Source organism: Gigantopelta aegis, chromosome 13 (assembly GCF_016097555.1).
Source record: "Gigantopelta aegis isolate Gae_Host chromosome 13, Gae_host_genome, whole genome shotgun sequence".
NCBI classification, from domain to species: Eukaryota; Metazoa; Mollusca; class Gastropoda; order Neomphalida; family Peltospiridae; genus Gigantopelta; species Gigantopelta aegis.
In genome coordinates this window covers 684355-706650 of record NC_054711.1, presented here as the reverse complement: position 1 = coordinate 706650, position 22296 = coordinate 684355, and the positions used below count along the sequence as shown (strand labels likewise).

At 35.6% G+C, this 22296-nt stretch overlaps 1 protein-coding gene across 1 annotated transcript in view; it reads left to right on the top strand.

Annotated features, from left to right (window-relative positions):
- Positions 1-22296, top strand: part of LOC121387573 (neurobeachin-like protein 1) — a 151212-nt gene that overhangs the window by 87518 nt on the left and 41398 nt on the right. The window contains exons 30-40 of the mRNA XM_041518732.1: positions 699-827; positions 3493-3613; positions 5130-5314; positions 8915-9064; positions 10498-10655; positions 14058-14185; positions 15124-15250; positions 17257-17405; positions 17676-17806; positions 18364-18474; positions 21690-21785. Coding sequence (XP_041374666.1) covers positions 699-827; positions 3493-3613; positions 5130-5314; positions 8915-9064; positions 10498-10655; positions 14058-14185; positions 15124-15250; positions 17257-17405; positions 17676-17806; positions 18364-18474; positions 21690-21785 — 1485 coding nt within the window. The remainder of the gene's footprint in view (positions 1-698; positions 828-3492; positions 3614-5129; positions 5315-8914; positions 9065-10497; positions 10656-14057; positions 14186-15123; positions 15251-17256; positions 17406-17675; positions 17807-18363; positions 18475-21689; positions 21786-22296) is intronic.

Genomic DNA, 22296 nt, shown 5'->3' with positions numbered 1-22296 from the left:
CTCATTGATTGACATTTAGATGGGTTTGTTCACTCTCTCAGCCTGAGATAGCTCTGTAGTGAAAACATGGATTTACTGCCTACCACTAGGTAGGCAAAGATTTAAGCTCTAATACAACACAATAACCCTGTGTTTGATGGGTTTTTTTTTTTGCATCTGTACTTTGTTGTCCTCATAACGTGTCTAAATTCAGACAACAATTTGTTATAAAAACATTTATTGATGGAACATTTCATGTCCTGGAATTTTTGTTTAATGTTCTGGAAAAGTCTTAGAAATGTCCTGGAATTTTATGTTTTATGAAGTGTAAGAACCATGAGGAAGCAATCTTTACTTGTCAAACTTTAATCTGGAAACCAGTGTTAGAAATTGAGAAGCAGAAGTCATAATGTACATCTTCAGCAATAGTGTGCAAGACTTGAGGTAGATGCAGATACAAGTGTATGGGTTGTTATCATTCTTGAACATCAGGAATTCTCATTATACCAGGAATACTCTCACAAATGACATGGAAAACAGCTTGTGAAAGTGAATGTCATTTTGTGCAACATTTTCTTATATTGTAAATAAGATGTAATTTTAATCGGAAACATTGCAAACAAGAAAATGTATTTACTGTGTAATCTTAGCTGTAGAAAGCATTTGTTGATAATGATTATAAATAGTAGTCTCTCTAATGTGCAATGTTTTCTTGTTAGCTTCTCGACGAGGTGATGTCACTACTTGATGTGTTGGGGGTGTGGCTTACGGACGGTAACGGCTGGAAGGAGATGGTTCATCTTGGCTTCAGTATTCTACTGACGTTCGCAAAGCTACCAAATCTTGACGTGAGTCTTACATTTTACTTAACAGTGTACAAAATTACCAAATCTTGACATGATTCTTACATTTTACTTAACAGTGTACAAAATTACCAAATCTTGACATGATTCTTACAGTTTACTTAACAGCGTACAAAACTACCAAATCTTGATGTGAGTCTTACATTTTACTTAACAGTGTACAAAACCACCAAGTCTTGACGTGCGTCTTACATTTTACTTATCAGTATACAAAACTACCAAATCTTGATGTGAGTCTTACATTTTACTTAACAGTGTACAAAACCACCAAGTCTTGACGTGCGTCTTACATTTTACTTATCAGTATACAAAACTACCAAATCTTGACATAATTCTTACATTTTACTTAACAGTGTACAGAACTACCAAATCTTGATGTGAGTTTTACATTTTACTTGACAATGTACAAAACTACCAAGTCTTGACGTGAGTCATACTTTTTACTTAACAGTGTACAAAACTACCAAGTCTTGATGTGAGTCTTACATTTTACTTAACAGTATACAAAACTACCAAATCTTGACATGATTTTTACATTTTACTTAACAGTGTACAAAACTACCAAGTCTTGATGTGAGTCTTACTTTTTATTTAACAATTTACAAAACTACCAAATCTTAATGTAAGTTTTATTTAACAATTTACAAAACTACCAAATCTTGACATGAGTTTTACTTAAGTGTACAAAACTACCACATCTTGATGTGAGTTTTACGTTTTACTTAACAATTTACAAAACTACAAAATCCTAATGTAAGTTTTGTTTAACAATTTACAAAACTTCCAAATCTTAATGTGTCTTACTTTTTACTTAACAGTGTACAAAACTACCACATCTTAGTTTAAACAATATTTATTGCCGTCAAAATGCGGTTTGGGATTGGCCAACAGGCAAGAGCCTATATTAAGGCCTCTCCCTACATTTATAAATACAAGTTTGATACATCAAGATGACAGAAATAGTATAATAATTTAAATAAATTCAAATTAGCTAAGATGAGAAGAATGGAAGAGAGAGAGAAGAAAGGAAAAATAAAAATAGATAGTTGATATGATATTATTTAGTCACAGCTGGGAAGGGACAAGGAGGAATAATGAATGGTTAGTTATCGAAACGTTTGCTATTAATTATAAAGTCTTGAACAGATTTAAATATAACACTATTTTCGTGGGTACTAAAATTTGGGTCACCAAATAAAGTCTTGCAATTAAGATTGTGATATTTTGACAGGTGAGTATTACGAATTACATTATATAGTGGACAACCACATCTTGATGTGATTCTTACCTTTTACTTAACAATTTACAAAACTACCAAATCTTAATGTGAGTTTTATTTAACAATTTACAAAAGTACCAAATCTTAACGTGTCTTACATTTTACTTAACAGTGTACAAAACTACCACATCTTGATGTGTCTTACATTTTACTTAACAGTATACAAAACTACCAAATCTTGACATGATTTTTACATTTTACTTAACAGTGTACAAAATACCACATCTTACTGAGTCTTACTTTTTGCTTAACAGTTTACAAAACTACCAAATCTTAATGTGAGTTTTATTTAACAATTTACAAAAGTACCAAATCTTAACGTGTCTTACATTTTACTTAACAGTGTACAAAACTACCACATCTTGATGTGTCTTACATTTTACTTAACAGTATACAAAACTACCAAATCTTGACATGATTTTTACATTTTACTTAACAGTGTACAAAACTACCACATCTTACTGAGTCTTACTTTTTGCTTAACAGTTTACAAAACTACCAAATCTTAATGTAAGTTTTATTTAACAATTTACAGTACTACCAAATTTTAACGTGTCTTACTTTTTACTTAACAGTGTACAAAACTACCACATCTTGATGTGAGTCTTACTTTGTACTTAACAATTTACAAAACTACCAAATCTTAATGTGAGTTTTATTTAACAATTTACAAAACTACCAAATCTTAATGTGAGTCTTACTTTTTACTTAACAATTTACAAAACTACCAAATCTTGACATGAGTTTTACTTAACAGTGTACAAAACTAACACATCTTGGTGCGAGTCTTACTTTTTACTTAACAATTTACAAAACTACCAAATCTTAATGTGTCTTACTTTTTACTTAACAGTGTACAAAACTACCACATCTTGATGTGAGTCTTACCTTTTACGTAACAATTTACAAAACTACCAAATCTTAATGTGAGTTTTATTTAACAATTTACGAAAGTACCAAATCTTAATGTGTCTTACATTTTACTTAACAGTGTACAAAACTACCACATCTTGATGTGTCTTACATTTTACTTAACAGTATACAAAACTACCAAATCTTGACATGATTTTTACATTTTACTTAACAGTGTACAAAACTACCATATCTTGATGTGAGTCTTACTTTTTGCTTAACAATTTACAAAACTACCAAACTTAATGTAAGTTTTATTTAACAATTTACAGTACTACCAAATCTTAACGTGTCTTACTTTTTACTTAACAGTGTACAAAACTACCACATCTTGATGTCAGTCTTACTTTTTACTTAACAATTTACAAAACTACCAAATCTTGACATGAGTTTTACTTAACAGTGATAGTCTTACTTACCTGTTGCTTTACCTGACATTTTACCTGTTGTTTGTTTCAGATGTGTGCTGTAGCAACGGCCAAGCTCCACGCCCTGGTTCAGACTCAGCTGATCAGCAGTTCGGCCGAGGCGTCGTACATCATCGGCTGTCTCGACTCCATCATACTGAAGGCAGTCGAAGGTAGATTCCATTTGGGTCAAAGGGGAACCAATCAATTGACATACAACTCTTAATGAATAGAGTTGAAAAGTTTTAAAGTTTGAAACCCATACCAACTTAAATAAATTTCAGTGTAATTAAAAAGGTTTTTTTTAGAAATTACCATCAAATTGCATAAATTGAATTTTATTTTTGATACAGGTATGAAGACTGCTGATGGAACAGCCATGGTAAAGCACACACGGTTCTTCCTTTAGTCTCTGTACTGCATTATTGATTACTTCAACACAGTGCAGCTGTTCTAGCATTTTGTCCTCACTCCTGTATTAAAATGAGATTTAAATTATTTAATTTGATGGTAATTTGTTAAGAAACTTTTATTTACCTACATATCTCCCAGTTTGGAACACCATATGATCTCAGCATATTAAATTTACATCCTCATAGTCATTGTGAGATGAAATTTAAATACAGTGTATACTATACTATAGGCAGTTCCCATTGATTTACAGGCATGACAAAATGTGTGTCATTTTATGAGCAAAACGTACGGCATGTGAGCTGATACTTGTAACATTTCCCATCTCTTCTATCATAGCCAGTAACTTTTGTTTTGATTGGAAAACAAATTCCATTATAATATTATATGTCTGAAATTTTGACACTCGAATGTCAATTACCCGGTACAGGCGTTTATCCAGTAACAGGTTGAATAATGTGTTTATGATCTCGCCCTGACTACACATAAAGCTGATAACTTCCATCATTAACCTGTTCTCTGTTTTAACACCAGAAAACACTGACAACTATGCGTTTGTGATCCCACCCCAACTACACATAAAGCTGATAACTTCCATCATTAACCTGTTCTCTGTTTTAACACCAGAAAACACTGACAACTACGCGTTTGTGATGCCACCCCAACTACACATAAAGCTGATAACTTCCATCATTAACCTGTTCTGTGTTTTAACACCAGAAAACACTGACAACTACGCGTTTGTGATCCCACCCCAACTACACATAAAGCTGATAACTTCCATCATTAACCTGTTCTCTGTTTTAACACCAGAAAACACTGACAACTACGCGTTTGTGATCCCATCCCAACTACACATAAAGCTGATAACTTCCATCATTAACCTGTTCTGTGTTTTAACACCTGAAAACACTGACAACTATGCGTTTGTGATCCCACCCCAACTACACATAAAGCTGATAACTTCCATCATTAACCTGTTCTCTGTTTTAACACCAGAAAACACTGACAACTACGCGTTTGTGATCCCACCCCAACTACACATAAAGCTGATAACTTCCATCATTAACCTGTTCTCTGTTTTAACACCAGAAAACACTGACAACTACGCATTTGTGATCCCACCCCAACTACACATAAAGCTGATAACTTCCATCATTAACCTGTTCTGTGTTTTAACACCAGAAAACACTGACAACTACGTGTTTGTGATCCCACCCCAACTACACATAAAGCTGATAACTTCCATCATTAACCTGTTCTGTGTTTTAACACCAGAAAACACTGACAACTACGCGTTTGTGATCCCGGTCCTGAAGGCGCTGGTGGACAAGGGCTACGTGTTGCTCAACATGGAGGTCAGTCTGCCCAACCTGCCCCACACGTCCATGAGTCCAACCTTCTTCGACGACTTCCGCCAATACTGCTGCAGCGACGAGTGGCGCAACTTCGTCACCAACTACGTGAGTTCAAACCTTCACGGAGGATTTATCATAACTGTTTGCCAGGGTTAGCAATAGGGTTAAGGTTTAGGTTAATACTGCCGCAGCGATGAATGGCGCAACTTTGTCACCAACTATGTGAGTTCAAACCTTCACAGAGGATTTGTCATGACTGTTTGCCAGGGTTAGCATTAGGGTTAGGGTTAATACTGCCAGACCGATGAATGGCGCAACTTCATCACCAACTACGTGAGTTCAAACCTTCACAGAGGATTTGTGATGAGTGTTTGCCAGGGTCCCCTGTCTGATGGGATTGTGGACATTAGCACCAGTTAATCAGACTTGAACATTAGCACCAGTTAATCAGACTTGGACATTAGCACCAGTTAATCAGACTTGGACATTAGCACCAGTTAATCATACTTGGACATTAGCACCAGTTAATCATACTTGGACATTAGCACCAGTTAATCAGACTTGAATATTAGCACCAGTTAATCAGACTTTGACATTAGCACCAGTTAATCATACTTGGACATTAGCACCAGTTAATCATACTTGGACATTAGCACCAGTTAATCAGACTTGGACATTAACACCAGTTAATCATACTTGGACATTAGCACCAGTTAATCATACTTGGACATTAGCACCAGTTAATCATACATGGACATTAGCACCAGTTAATCATACTTGAACATTAGCACCAGTTAATCATACTTGGACATTAGCACCAGTTAATCAGACTTGGACATTAACACCAGTTAATCATACTTGGACATTAGCACCAGTTAATCATACTTGGACATTAGCACCAGTTAATCATACTTGGACATTAGCACCAATTAATCATACATGGACATTAGCACCAGTTAATCAGACTTGGACATTAGCACCAGTTAATCATACTTGGGGTATGTTTTCAGGGCACCGAATGATGCAGTACACCAGTTTTAAATTAATTTATTAGACCAGACATAATTAAATATATATATCAGGGCTCACGCGAGCGGGCGAAGTGAGCCAAAACTTTGCTTTGACAAGCTTGACTTCTCCGTGCCAGTCGCAGTAAGGTAAATCTGTGTCGCCTTTTAAAAATAATTACCACTTATATTGTACATAATCATGGATGAATGGTGAAGAACTTGACTGAGAATTCGAAGTGACACTGGTGTCACAAAATCATGCGACAGACTCACAGATAGGCAGTCTAGCTCAGACTAGTGTCTGGCAGTAAAAGTAGGCCTATACATGTGTTACTGACTTTAGTTCTATTGTCAGGCGTGTGTGCTGGAAATTGTACAAGGGTAGGGATCTAGACTGTGGTGAGTAAACTGTTTTATGGAGGTTGGGTCTTGCTCCACCAAAAAATACACTGAAAAACAATATTTGTCAGCGGTGAGTGATTAACTAGTTTCACGCAGACTTTCTCCCAATGTATAAATTATACGTACAAACAAATATGTTGAACTTACAAAATAATACAGACAATCTTGTCCTAGCGGCCACCTGTAATCAGCGGTCTCCAGGTGTAAGCGGCCACTTTACCCATACCAAAAGACTTTTTAATGTAAATGCACTCCCAAGTTGCTAAAATGCCGGCGTTAAGCGGCCACTGTAAATTTTATTTAAAAATGTTCTTTTAAACAATGCGACATTATTGCAGCAAATAAGCGATCTTCACACCTTCACGGTTCCTACTACCTATTCAGTGTGTCTCCACTGTGTATTAGTTAAGAAATTGTGACTGTGGAATGCATCTAATTGCCTCTGGTTAATACAAGCTTGACGTGGGTAGATTAATCTACTATGACAATACTCAATATGGAGTAGTAATCAAATGAAACGAGAAGACGATCTTGTGAGACAGTGAATTGCAAATGGTTAAATTAGTACTTTTCAGTTGCATTGTATTATTTCTTAAGAAGGCGACATGTGGAAAGGTAATTTTTAGAAAACGGTACAAAATAAAGAAAATAAAAATTACAGACTGTAAAAGTTGCACCTGTATTCATCAGCCAATTGTCTTAAACAGTCACGTTTGACTACTCCTTAGTGTGGCCGCTTATATTGGGTTAATACAATTTGTTTTTGAGTATTTTATTTTTTTAGATTAAAAATTCAAGTCTCCATCCTGTTAAAAACTTTACCCTTTGAAAAGTTTGAGAGAGAAGTGACTTTGCTCTATGATTTTGTCCTCGCGTGAGGCCTGATATATATTGGGAATTTTTAACATAGAAATTGGGAATTTTTAACGTAGAAATTGGGAATTTTCAGAGCCACTTTCTTTTGTGAATGTTTGGATCAACAGAACACCTGGATAAATCACCTGCTTCATGTCGCTTAAACATACATACATACATGCAGCTCAGTGGTAACGCATTTGACTACTGATGCATGTTTGGTTTACGATTGATCCACGTCGGTGGGCCCATTGGCCTATTTCTCATTCTAGTCAGTGCACCATGACTGGTATATTAATGTCTGTGGTATGTGCTATCCTGTCTCGGATGGTGCATTTAGAAGATCCCTTGCTTCTAATGGAAAGATGTTGCTGTTTTCCTTTCTAAGACTAAATTTGAGAATTAGCAAATATTTGACATGCAGTAGCCGTTAATTGTTGCAAACTTTATTTGAAAATGAGGATGATGATATCCATTACGTGTTTCACTCATGATTGTGTTCAGTACATCATTTTATCATCCATTAAAGGCTTTTGTAGGAGATATTGCTGGCACTGTAATTTGCAATATCTCCTGCGATATTCTCCGCAGGAGATATCACTTCTTATAATCTTGATTCGTCAAATTTTAATAACAAGACAATATTTTGTTAGTCACTGTGGTTATTTCAATGTTAAACCTATCATTAGTGACATCACGCCACTGCTGTTCTGCTAGTTAACGAGTCCACCACTGCCAAATATAGTGACATTCAACCCACATTACTGACCTTGTTTACAACTGTCACAAATGAAAAGAATGATAATGGATGATAAAAAGAATACTCCCCTCGTGTCTTGTGATATCATAATTATCAGCACTCATTGATAAAAGTATAAAAATACTCGGCAAGCCTCGAATTTCATACTTTTATCAACTCGTGCTGATAAATTATGATATCACAAGACACTCGGGGAGTATCCTCTATATACAGCTGCAGTCAGAAAAAATCCTCACAAATTATGTTACTATTCTTATCTATAGTCCTTCCCACAGGGAGCTCTGTTTTCTTACTATGGTATTTATACTACAAGTTAGTGAGTTAGTTCTGAGCCGATTGTTTCCTAAATTACTCAAAAATAGTATTTTTTGCTTATTTCCAAAACACTTACTTTTCCTACATGAAATCATACAGAAATTATTTACAAAAAACATTCATGGAGGCTGGGACAGACTATAGGGTTGTTTTTCCTTTATCCAAGAAGAAATTTCAATACAGAATTTCTATAATTTTTATAAAATTTTAAATACATGTAGGCTTGATTGAAAATGAAAACATGTCATATTGTCTCTGGATATTTTATTTCATCTTGGCAAAACGTTTTTTCTGGTTTTAACTTTATTTTATTATAAACACTAAGTTACTCTTTAAACAGAACATTCCTTTTCTTTGTTCTAGATCTACCCTCAGCGCCATCACTTCATGGACTCGAGTTTCAGCGAGTCGCACAGTCAGACCAACTCGTTCTGGCGCCAGTGTTCCGAGGAGCTCATGCTCAGCGTGCACAAGAGAAATCGGGAAATCGGGGACAGCAAGCTCAAGTTCGAGGTAAAACTCAGTGGGACATACCAACTAGAGTGTCCATGAATACTCGGGTACGGGCCAAGTCTATCAAGCTCAAGTTCGAGGTAAAACTCAGTGGGACATACCAACTAGAGTGTCCATGAGTACTTGGGTACGGGCCAAGTCTATCAAGCTCAAGTTCGAGGTAAAACTCAGTGGGACATACCAACTAGGGTGTCCATGAGTACTTGGGTACGGGCCAAGTCTATCAAGCTCAAGTTCGAGGTAAAACTCAGTGGGACATACCAACTAGGGTGTCCATGAGTACTTGGGTACGGGCCAAGTCTATCAAGCTCAAGTTCGAGGTAAAACTCAGTGGGACATACCAACTAGAGTGTCCATGAGTACTTGGGTACGGGCCAAGTCTATCAAGCTCAAGTTCGAGGTAAAACTCAGTGGGACATACCAACTAGAGTGTCCATGAGTACTTGGGTATGGGCCAAGTCTATCAAGCTCAAGTTCGAGGTAAAACTCAGTGGGACATACCAACTAGGGTGTCCATGAGTACTTGGGTACGGGCCAAGTCTATCAAGCTCAAGTTCGAGGTAAAACTCAGTGAGACATACCAACTAGGGTGTCCATGAGTACTTGGGTACCGGCCAAGTCTATCATGCTCAAGTTCGAGGTAAAACTCAGTGGGACATACCAACTAGGGTGTCCATGAGTACTTGGGTACGGGCCAAGTCTATCAAGCTCAAGTTCGAGGTAAAACTCAGTGGGACATACCATCTACGGTCTCCACAAATACTTGGGCACGGGCCGTGTCTGGCTAGACTCCAGTCCATTCACAGCAATAGAGTACCCGTGCTAAGGACAGCAGTCTCATTTAATTATATAATATTTTTTTTACGTCATTTTGCCATATGCTTACAGCCGGTTACATGACAGGGCTATAGACATAGAGGGAAAACTAAAGTTGAATGCAAGACAATGGCATCATTTGGCATCCATGTTCAGCGCTTGAATTAATATGCATAGTGCTATTTTACTTTATTCCTTAGTCTCATTATCATCTAGTACTCGGGTCTGGGTTGAGTTTGAGCCGTGAGTACCAGTGGTAAAGAAGTCACCTGATGTGTGGTCAGACTAGGATCAATCCCCGTCGGTAGGCTTAGTGGGCTATTTCTTGTTCCACTCAGTGCACCACAACTGGTATATCAAAGGCTGTGGTATGTGCTATGCTGTCTGTGAGATGGTGTGTATAAATGTTCCTGTGCTACTAATTGAAAAATGTAGCTGGTTTCCTCTCTAAGATATATCAGAATTACCAAATGTTTGACACCCAGTAGCTGATGATCAATAAATCAATGTGCTCTAGTGGTGTCATTAAACAAAACAACTTTAACTTTAACTCTCGTTCAGCAATGTGTTGAAATAGTGTCAGACACAAAATACAAATTAAACGTTATTCCTTTCAGCACCAGATTGTTGATGTGTTCAAGTCGACCGTGGCCAAGGAGCAGCGCCGGTTCCAGAATGTGAGCACACAACAACGGAACCAGTATCTGTCGATACGGCGACGGTGGCGTGCAACCAAGCGCTTCTTCAAGAGTGATCGCGGAGTGTGGAACACTGGGTGAGAATATAATATACATGTATATAACACAGAACACCGGGTGAGAATATAATATACATGTATATAACACAGAACACCGGGTGAGAATATAATATACATGGATATAACAGAACACCGGGTGAGAATATAATATACATGTATATAACACAGAACACCGGGTGAGAATATAATATACATGGATATAACACAGAACACCGGGTGAGGATATAATATACATGTATATAACACAGAACACTGGGTGAGAATATAATATACATGGATATAACACAGAACACCGGGTGAGAATATAATATACATGTATATAACACAGAACACCGGGTGAGAATATAATATACATGGATATAACACAGAACACCGGGTGAGGATATAATATACATGTATATAACACAGAACACTTGGTGAGAATATAATATACATGGATATAACACAGAACACCGGGTGAGAATATAATATACATGTATATAACACAGAACACCGGGTGAGAATATAATATACATGGATATAACACAGAACACCGGGTGAGAATATAATATACATGGATATAACACAGAACACCGGGTGAGGATATAATATACATGGATATAACACAGAACACCGGGTGAGGATATAATATACATGTATATAACACAGAACACTGGGTGAGAATATAATATACATGGATATAACACAGAACACCGGGTGAGAATATAATATACATGTATATAACACAGAACACTGGGTGATAATATAATATACATGTATATAACACAGAACACCAGAAGAGAATGTAACATATAACACAAAACACCAGATGAGAATATAACATATATAACACAGAAAACCAGGTGAGAATATAACATATATGACACAGAACACCAGATGAGAATATAACATATATAACACAGAACACCAGATGAGAATGTAACGTATATAAAAGAACACCAGATGAGAATATAACATATATAACACAGAAAACCAGGTGAGAATATAACATATATAACACAGAAAACCAGGTGAGAATATAACATATATAACACAGAACACTGGGTGAGAATATAACATATATAACACTGAACACCAGGTGAGAATATAACATATATAACACAGAACACTGGGTGAGAATATAACATATATAACACCGAACACCAGGTGAGAATATAACATATATAACACCGAACACCAGATGAGAACATAACATATATAATACCGAACACCAGGTGAGAATATAACATAGAACACCAGGTGAGAATATAACATATATAACACAGAACACCAGGTGAGAATATAACATGTATAACACAGAACACCAGGTGAGAATATAACACAGAACACCGGGTGAGAATATAACATATATATCACAGAACACCAGGTGAGAATATAATATGTATAACAGAACACCAGGTGAGAATATAACATATATATCACAGAACACCAGGTGAGAATATAACATATATAACACAGAACACCAGGTGAGAATATAACATGTATAACACAGAACACCAGGTGAGAATATAACACAGAACACCGGGTGAGAATATAACATGTATAACACAGAACACCAGGTGAGAATATATCACAGAACACCAGGTGAGAATATAATATGTATAACAGAACACCAGGTGAGAATATAACACAGAACACCAGGTGAGAATATAACATATATAACACAGAACACCAGGTGAGAATATAACACAGAACACCGGGTGAGAATATAACATGTATAACACAGAACACCAGGTGAGAATATATCACAGAACACCAGGTGAGAATATAATATGTATAACACAGAACACCAGGTGAGAATATAACATATATATCACAGAACACCAGGTGAGAATATAATATGTATAACAGAACACCAGGTGAGAATATAACATATATATCACAGAACACCAGGTGAGAATATAACATATATAACACAGAACACCAGGTGAGAATATAACATGTATAACACAGAACACCAGGTGAGAATATAACACAGAACACCGGGTGAGAATATAACATGTATAACACAGAACACCAGGTGAGAATATATCACAGAACACCAGGTGAGAATATAATATGTATAACGGAACACCAGGTGAGAATATAACACAGAACACCAGGTGAGAATATAACATATATATCACAGAACACCAAGTGAGAATATAACATATATAACACAGAACACCAGGTGAGAATATAACATGTATAACACAGAACACCAGGTGAGAATATAACACAGAACACCGGGTGAGAATATAACATGTATAACACAGAACACCAGGTGAGAATATATCACAGAACACCAGGTGAGAATATAATATGTATAACAGAACACCAGGTGAGAATATAACACAGAACACCAGGTGAGAATATAACATATATAACACAGAACACCAGGTGAGAATATAACATGTATAACACAGAACACCAGGTGAGAATATAACATATATAACACCGAACACCAGGTGAGAATATAACATATGTAACACAAAACACCAGGTGAGAATATAACACAGAACACCGGGTGAGAATATAACATGTATAACACACAACACCAGGTGAGAATATAACATATATAACACAGAAAACCAGGTGAGAATATAACATATATGACACAGAACACCAGAGGAGAATATAACATATATAACACAGAACACAGGGTGAGAATATAACATATATAACACACAACACCAGGTGAGAATATAACATATATAACACAGAACACCGGGTGAAAATATAACATGTATAACACACAACACCAGGTGAGAATATAACATATATAACACAGAAAACCAGGTGAGAATATAACATATATGACACAGAACACCAGAGGAGAATATAACATATATAACACAGAACACCGGGTGAGAATATAACATGTATACGGTTGTAGTGTGCCAATAAATGACATCATTGTATGATGTCAAAGTGTTATTCCCACTTGGCGTTCTAGTGGGATGTAAGACTTTGGTATGAACAAAGATATTTTTAATCATTTGGGTAATGATATAACATCTACTACTGGAGGTCGTTAGTTACAGTAGTACCATGGTTGTAGGGAAGTAGGTGCGACAGGTTTGAGAAAACAGAACAGGGTGAAAACAGCTTGAAATAGCGAGGGCAGATTAGAATGTTTGTTTTTTAGATTGATACAGTGAGATGCAGTTATTGTACATTTGCTCGACTTCTGTTGAAATTATTGTCACTTCCTGATTGCACAGTGAAAATCTTTTACCAGTTTAAATGTAAACAAACTATTAAATTTTAAGTTTAGAAAGATCAAAGAAAACACATTGTATCATTTGTTCAATATCACATAAAATTATTATTATTGGAAAAATATTGTTAATTATTGCTTATAAATGAAAAATGATCAGGTGGAAATTGTCTGTTGTTGACCTTAATTGAGCTCATGTGGGTTTCTTCTTTCATTTTCAGGAATACTTGTGAAACTAGCCACTGGAAGCTGTCGAATCAGGAGAACTTTTCTCGGATGAAAGTGAAGATGGTGCAGAATTATAATTTTGATCCTCATATTGAGGCCAGCCGAGACAGAGATAACGTAGGTAAGGACCCACACAGACCATGTGTTAAGGACACACACAGACCTTGTGTTTTAAGGACCCACAAAGGTCTTGTTTTAAGAACACATGCATGCCTTGTGTTTTAAGGACCCAAAGAGGTCTTGTTTTAAGAACACATGCATGCCTTGTGTTTTAAGGACCCACAAAGGTCTTGTTTTAAGAACACATGCATGCCTTGTGTTTTAAGGACCCACAAAGGTCTTGTTTTAAGAACACATGCATGCCTTGTGTTTTAAGGACCCAAAGAGGTCTTGTTTTAAGAACACATGCATGCCTTGTGTTTTAAGGACCCACAAAGGTCTTGTTTTAAGAACACATGCATGCCTTGTGTTTTAAGGACCCAAAGAGGTCTTGTTTTAAGGACACATGCATGCCTTGTGTTTTAAGGACCCAAAGAGGCCTTGTGTTTTAAACTTTTAGACTACTTGATTACTAATTAACAAAAATCACATTGAATGTATATCAGTTGATAACTGGCTGACACATTTTCACTTTAAAAGTTAATAAATACATGTTCATATTATGTAAAAGAGTAAGAATTATTTTCATAGGTTGTTTTTTTGTCTTGCCTTTACAAAGTAAAAAGTGAGATATAGTTATTACTTTCATTAAAGTTTAATGCTAAAGTTGAACGTTTGTCTAATTTTGGTATTTTACAGCAGTTAATGTTGTTTAAATTTACACCACAAAATGCCCAGATGTCCAGCATTTATGGTCATTATTCTGAACCACTGTTTTTTAGGCAAATAAACAATTGTTCATATCCCAGTCTAGATACATTTTACTGGTCAATTTGTTTTTTGTTTCTTGTTTTTTTTTTTTTAGGTACTGATGTTTTGGGAGAGGGGGAATATCCCGAGGGTATTTATGTATGACTCATTGTTTGTATTCTACTGGAGAATTGTTTTTTTTGATTCAAGGAATCGATGTTTTGAAGGACGGAGAACCCGAGAATATTATTGTTGTTAAGGAAGCGCTGGTTTCCCAGGAGGACATTGCTGATGACACGCTAGGAGACGAGGACTGGAATGTGATCAGTACCTCCAGGTGTGTAATACACAGATTATAGAATTATTATCACAGGACTGGAATGTGATCAGTACCTCCAGGTGTGTAATAAGATATTATAGAATTATTATCACTGTACTGGAATGTGATCAGTACCTCCAGGTGTGTAATAAGATATTATAGAGTTATTATCACTGTACTGGAATGTGATCAGTACCTCCAGGTGTGTAATAAGATATTATAGAGTTATTATCACAGGACTGGAATGTGATCAGTACCTCCAGGTGTGTAATACACAGATTATAGAATTATTAGCACTGGACTGGAATGTGATCAGTACCTCCAGGTGTGTAATAAGATATTATAGAATTATTATCACTGTACTGGAATGTGATCAGTACCTCCAGGTGTGTAATAAGATATTATAGAGTTATTATCACAGGACTGGAATGTGATCAGTACCTCCAGGTGTGTAATACACAGATTATAGAATTATTATCACTGTACTGGAATGTGATCAGTACCTCCAGGTGTGTAATACACAGATTATAGAATTATTAGCACTGGACTGGAATGTGATCAGTACCTCCAGGTGTGTAATACAAATACGCATTATTTAGTACACACACATTCAATCTTAGGATAGTGATAAAGAAATCTCTAAATCGTGCGATAGAGAAATCTTATATCGCACATATGGACTGGAAATTTTTTATGGGGAACTCTCTTTTTATTAGTCCCCTACCGGTCCAACCGGAGGGGACTATAGGTTTCATCTCCGTATGTCCGTCCGTCTGTCTGTCTGCCTGACATGTTTTCCAGATGTTTTTTGCAGAAGACTTTGAGATATTGAGCTGAAATTTCATGTATAGTTTCATCATGTACTGTTACAGATCGAGTTTGACTTTCATGATGATTTACCCATTTTTGTCGGAGTTATGGCCCTTCAACTTAAGAGATGTGAAAATTTGCTTTCCCAACTTTTTTTTCAGAAAACCTTTAGATATTGAGCTGAAATTTTGTGTATAGGTTTATCATGTACTGTTACAGATCAAGTTTGACTTCCATGGCGATTTACCCATTTTTGACGCAGTTATGGCCCTTGAACTTAAGAGATGTGAAAATTTGTTTTCCTGACTTATTTTTTCAGAAAACCTTTAGATATTGAGCTGAAATTTTGTGTACAGATTTACCACGTACTGTTACAGATCAAGTTTGACTTTCATGGTGATTTACCTATTTTTAATGGAGTTATGGCCCTTGAACTTAGGAGATATTTGCAGTTCCTGGAGATATCAAGATGAAATTTTGTATATAGCTTTATCATTTGTATATAGCTTTACAGATTTACCCACTTTTCATAGTTATGACCCTTGAATTTAGGAGATATGAAAAATTGTTGGGCCCATTAGGGAATATGTATTGCTTTAGCAGTACTCTCAAAATGCTTGTTTTTACTGGAGTTAGCACCGTTTTGTTACATACATTATATACTGTTTACAAATTACGTCACATCGTATTTGAAACATTACACAAGATTGCTGTGGAGTATGATTCTTAACATTAAGTAAACCTAGTGATGTTGTTAAACAAAACAAACTTTAACTTTTAACTTTAATTATTTCACCAGATGTTATCAGTTGTTCAAAGTCTCTGGCTTCAGGTTTGTACACAGCTGCAGTATTAAACCTTCGCTTCAGAGTTGTACACAGCTGCATTATTAAACCTTGGCTTCAGAGTTGTACACAGCTGCTATATTAAACCTTGGCTTCAGAGTTGTACACAGCTGCAGTATTAAACCTTGGCTTCAGAGTTGTACACAGCTGCAGTATTAAACCTTGGCTTCAGAGTTGTACACAGCTGCTGTATTAAACCTTGGCTTCAGAGTTGTACACAGCTGCTATATTAAACCTTGGCTTCAGAGTTGTACACAGCTGCTGTATTAAGCCTTGGCTTCAGAGTTGTACACAGCTGCTGTATTAAGCCTTGGCTTCAGAGTTGTACACAGCTGCTGTATTAAACTGTTTTTACATTTTTCATTGCAGTGCTGTGAATGACGAGTATTCTGGGAAGGAAAAGTTGGTGATATCGGAGGACTGCGACCTCATCACGCTGGTCAGCGTGGTTCAAGGTCGTCTGGAGGTCACCACCACTCATGTCTACTTCTTTGACCTGAGTCCTGTCAAGGAAGAAGGTTTGTAGAGAGACTTGCGTGTTGGAAGAAAGGAATATTGTACAGAGTTTAGGGTGGATTCCAAAAATTAATAGCAATTTGGTGAATTTAATAAATCTTTAAATCTAATTATTGTTGGTACTTTGTGTTTGTAGGTGGAGAAGACTTCAAGTGGATGTTGTCACAGTTATGGGAGATTCACTTCCGGTGATACAATTTGCACCTGTATCTAGTGCTGTGTGATAGGCCAGTTTTATTATATAATTATTGTTGGTGCTCTTGTGTTTGTAGGTGGAGAAGACTTCAAGTGGATGTTGTCACAGTTACGGGAGATTCACTTCCGACGGTACAATCTGCACCGCAGCGCCCTTGAGATGTTCCTTGTGGACCAGACGAACTACTTCCTGAACTTCTCCAGCAAGGTGTGTAGAGAATAAGACACGCACACCCACAGGAGATGATTTATTTTATAAGTCGTTGCCATGGTTTCACCGAGTTGTAAGATAAATTGTCTTACACACCCTTAAAAAATAATTTGTTTAATGGATAAACTTTAAATGGTCTGTTGGTTAATTGAATGGTTGGTTGATTGATTGGATGGACGGATGGATGGACGGACAGATTATTGTATGTAGTGATCTCTGAAACTTGTACAGTGAATTGCGACGCGATACTCAACAAAATGTACCCTGAAAATATGTTGTTTAATTGTGTAGTGAATTGCGACGAGATACTCATGTTCTGTGAAAATGTGGTATGTACTACCCTGTCTATGGGATGGTGCATATAAAAGATCCCTTGCTGCTAATCAAAAAGAGTAACCCATGAAGTGGCGACAGTGGGTTTCCTCTCTCAAAATCCGTGTGGTCCTTTACCATATGTCTGACACCATATAACCATAAATACAATGTGTTGAGTGCGTCGTTAAATAAAACGTTCCTTTATTTTTCTGTGAAAATGTGTCGTTGTTTAATTGCAGTCAGTGCGGAACAAGATCTACAGTCGGATACTGAGTCTGAGACCTCCAAATGTCAGTTACCATGGCACCCGGTCACCGGCCGACTTGCTGCGAGCGTCAGGATTGACTCAGGTATTAACCGGTTTGTTTAACTAGTGCTTGTTAGGGACTCACTCAGGTATTAACCAGCTTGTTCAACTAGTGCTTAGCAATTATGTGTCACAGGGGTTAGTGGTATGCATTACAGAATGTTATTGGGTTACAGAGGAGACATATAATGTATGTATTCAGTACAATGTCTCATTTTTATTCATAAATTAAAACATTAACATGATTTTTCTGTCCAGTATTTATTAGTACAGTAAGCAGTATAATCGTACTTACTGTGCTAATAAATACTGGACAGGAAAATTACTACATAAATTGCCAAATATTAATATTGTTCTGCATTCCTTGAGTTAACTTTATTTAAATAAGGTTGTATATGTTAAGACTGTCGTCACATATATGGTTGTTCCTTTCTGATGATAAAATGAAACATGTTAAATAAGGTTGTATATATACCATTATGTTAAGACTGTCATCACATATATGGTTGTTCCTTTCTGATGATAAAATGAAACATGTTAAATAAGTTGTATATATACCATTATGTTAAGACTGTCGTCACATATATGGTGGTTCCTTTCTGATGATAAAATGAAACATGTTAAATAAGTTGTATATATACCATTATGTTAAGACTGTCGTCACATATATGGTGGTTCCTTTCTGATGATAAAATGAAACATGTTAAATAAGGTTGTATATATACCATTATGTTAAGACTCGTCACATATATGGTGGTTCCTTTCTGATGATAAAATGAAACATGTTAAATAAGGTTGTATATATACCATTATGTTAAGACTCGTCACATATATGGTGGTTCCTTTCTGATGATAAAATGAAACATGTTAAATAAGGTTGTATATATACCATTATGTTAAGACTCGTCACATATATGGTGGTTCCTTTCTGATGATAAAATGAAACATGTTAAATAAGGTTGTATATATACCATTATGTTAAGACTGTCGTCACATATATGGTGGTTCCTTTCTGATGATAAAATGAAACATGTTAAATAAGGTTGTATATATACCATTATGTTAAGACTGTCGTCACATATATGGTGGTTCCTTTCTGAAGATAAAATGAAACATGTTAAATAAGGTTGTATATATACCATTATGTTAAGACTGTCGTCACATATATGGTGGTTCCTTTCTGATGATAAAATGAAACATGTTAAATAAGGTTGTATATATACCATTATGTTAAGACTGTCGTCACATATATGGTGGTTCCTTTCTGAAGATAAAATGAAACATGTTATATAAGGTTGTATATATACCATTATGTTAAGACTGTCGTCACATATATGGTGGTTCCTTTCTGATGATAAAATGAAACATGTTATATAAGGTTGTATATATACCATTATGTTAAGACTGTCGTCACATATATGGTGGTTCCTTTCTGATGATAAAATGAAACATGTTAAATAAGGTTGTATATATACCATTATGTTAAGACTGTCGTCACATATATGGTGGTTCCTTTCTGATGATAAAATGAAACATGTTAAATAAGGTTGTATATATACCATTATGTTAAGACTGTCGTCACATATATGGTGGTTCCTTTCTGATGATAAAATGAAACATGTTAAATAAGGTTGATTATATACCATTATGTTAAGACTGTCGTCACATATATGGTGGTTCCTTTCTGATGATAAAATGAAACATGTTAAATAAGGTTGTATATATATATACCATTATGTTAAGACTGTCGTCACATATATGGTTGTTCCTTTCTGATGATAAAATGAAACATGTTAAATAGGGTTGTATATATACCATTATGTTAAGACTGTCGTCACATATATGGTGGTTCCTTTCTGATGATAAAATGAAACATGTTAAATAAGGTTGTATATATACCATTATGTTAAGACTGTCGTCACATATATGGTTGTTCCTTTGCGATGATAAAATGAAACATGTTAAATAAGGTTGTATATATACAATTATGTTAAGACTGTCGTCACATATATGGTTGTTCCTTTCTGATGATAAAATGAAACATGTTGAATAAGGTTGTATATATATACCATTATGTTAAGACTGTCGTCACATATATGGTGGTTCCTTTCTGATGATAAAATGAAACATGTTAAATAAGGTTGCATATATACCATTATGTTAAGACTGGCGTCACATATATGGTGGTTCCTTTCTGATGATAAAATGAAACATGTTAAATAAGGTTGTATATATACCATTATGTTAAGACTGTCGTCACATATATGGTGGTTCCTTTCTGATGATAAAATGAAACATGTTAAATAAGGTTGTATATATACCATTATGTTAAGACTGTCGTCACATATATGGTGGTTCCTTCCTGATGATAAAATGAAACATGTTAAAGGTTATTAAGGTTGTATATATACCATTATGTTAAGACTGTCGTCACATATATGGTGGTTCCTTTCTGATGATAAAATGAAACATGTTAAATAAGGTGGTATATGGTGGTTCCTTTCTGATGATAAAATGAAACATGTTATATAAGGTTGTATATATACCATTATGTTAAGACTGTCGTCACATATATGGTGGTTCCTTTCTGATGATAAAATGAAACATGTTAAATAAGGTGGTATATGGTGGTTCCTTTCTGATGATAAAATGAAACATGTTAAATAAGGTGGTATATGGTGGTTCCTTTCTGATGATAAAATGAAACATGTTATATAAGGTTGTATATATACCATTATGTTAAGACTGTCGTCACATATATGGTGGTTCCTTTCTGATGATAAAATGAAACATGTTAAATAAGGTGGTATATGGTGGTTCCTTTCTGATGATAAAATGAAACATGTTAAATAAGGTTGTATATATACCATTATGTTAAGACTGTCGTCACATATATGGTGGTTCCTTTCTGATGATAAAATGAAACATGTTAAATAAGGTGGTATATGGTGGTTCCTTTCTGATGATAAAATGAAACATGTTAAAGGTTATTATTTCTTTTCTTAATTTTTTTTGAATACATATATTGTTCTGTACACTTGTTGTGATATTATATAGGAGAGGGCCCCATAAGTTAGCAAACATGTGATTGATTAGTTTGTTGTTGAATACATATATTGTTCTGTACACTTGTTGTGATTTTATACAGGAGAGGGCCCCATAAGTTAGCAAACATGTGAGTGATTAGTTTGTTGTTTTTACAAGAAAATCTGTTTTGTATGAAACCTTGTATAAAGTGTGAGTTATTTCTGTTTACAGAAGTGGGTTCAGCGAGAAATCTCGAACTTCGACTACCTAATGCAGCTGAACACAATTGCTGGCCGCACGTACAATGACTTGAGCCAGTATCCCGTGGTACGTCCGAAGATCAACATTATGTAGTTACTTTGTGTAATGAGGAAATCTCGGGGGCGGACAAAGCCCAGTGGTAAAGTGCACCCCTGATGCGCGGTCGGTTCAGGATCGATTCTCATCATTGGGTTCATTAGGATATATCTTGTTTCAGCCAATGCACCACGACTGGTATATTAAAGGCCATGGTATGTGCTATCCTGTCTATGGGATGGTGCATATAAAAAATTCCCTGCTTCTAATGGAAAAAAATGTAACGGGTTTCTTCTTTAAAACTATATGTCAAAATTACCAGTGTTTGACATCCAATAGCTGATGATTAATAAATCAGTTTGCTCTAGTGATGTTGTTAAAAAAATTTTTAACAAAGTTTAACTTTGGATAAAAAAGGAAGGTATTAATTGGTATATAACTTTATAAAAGGTCTCCTTTTTGTCCTGTTTGGAACACTCAGTTCATTACAAATAATTTTAAAATGTTAAAAGATTGTAGAGACCAAAAGCTGCACATACAC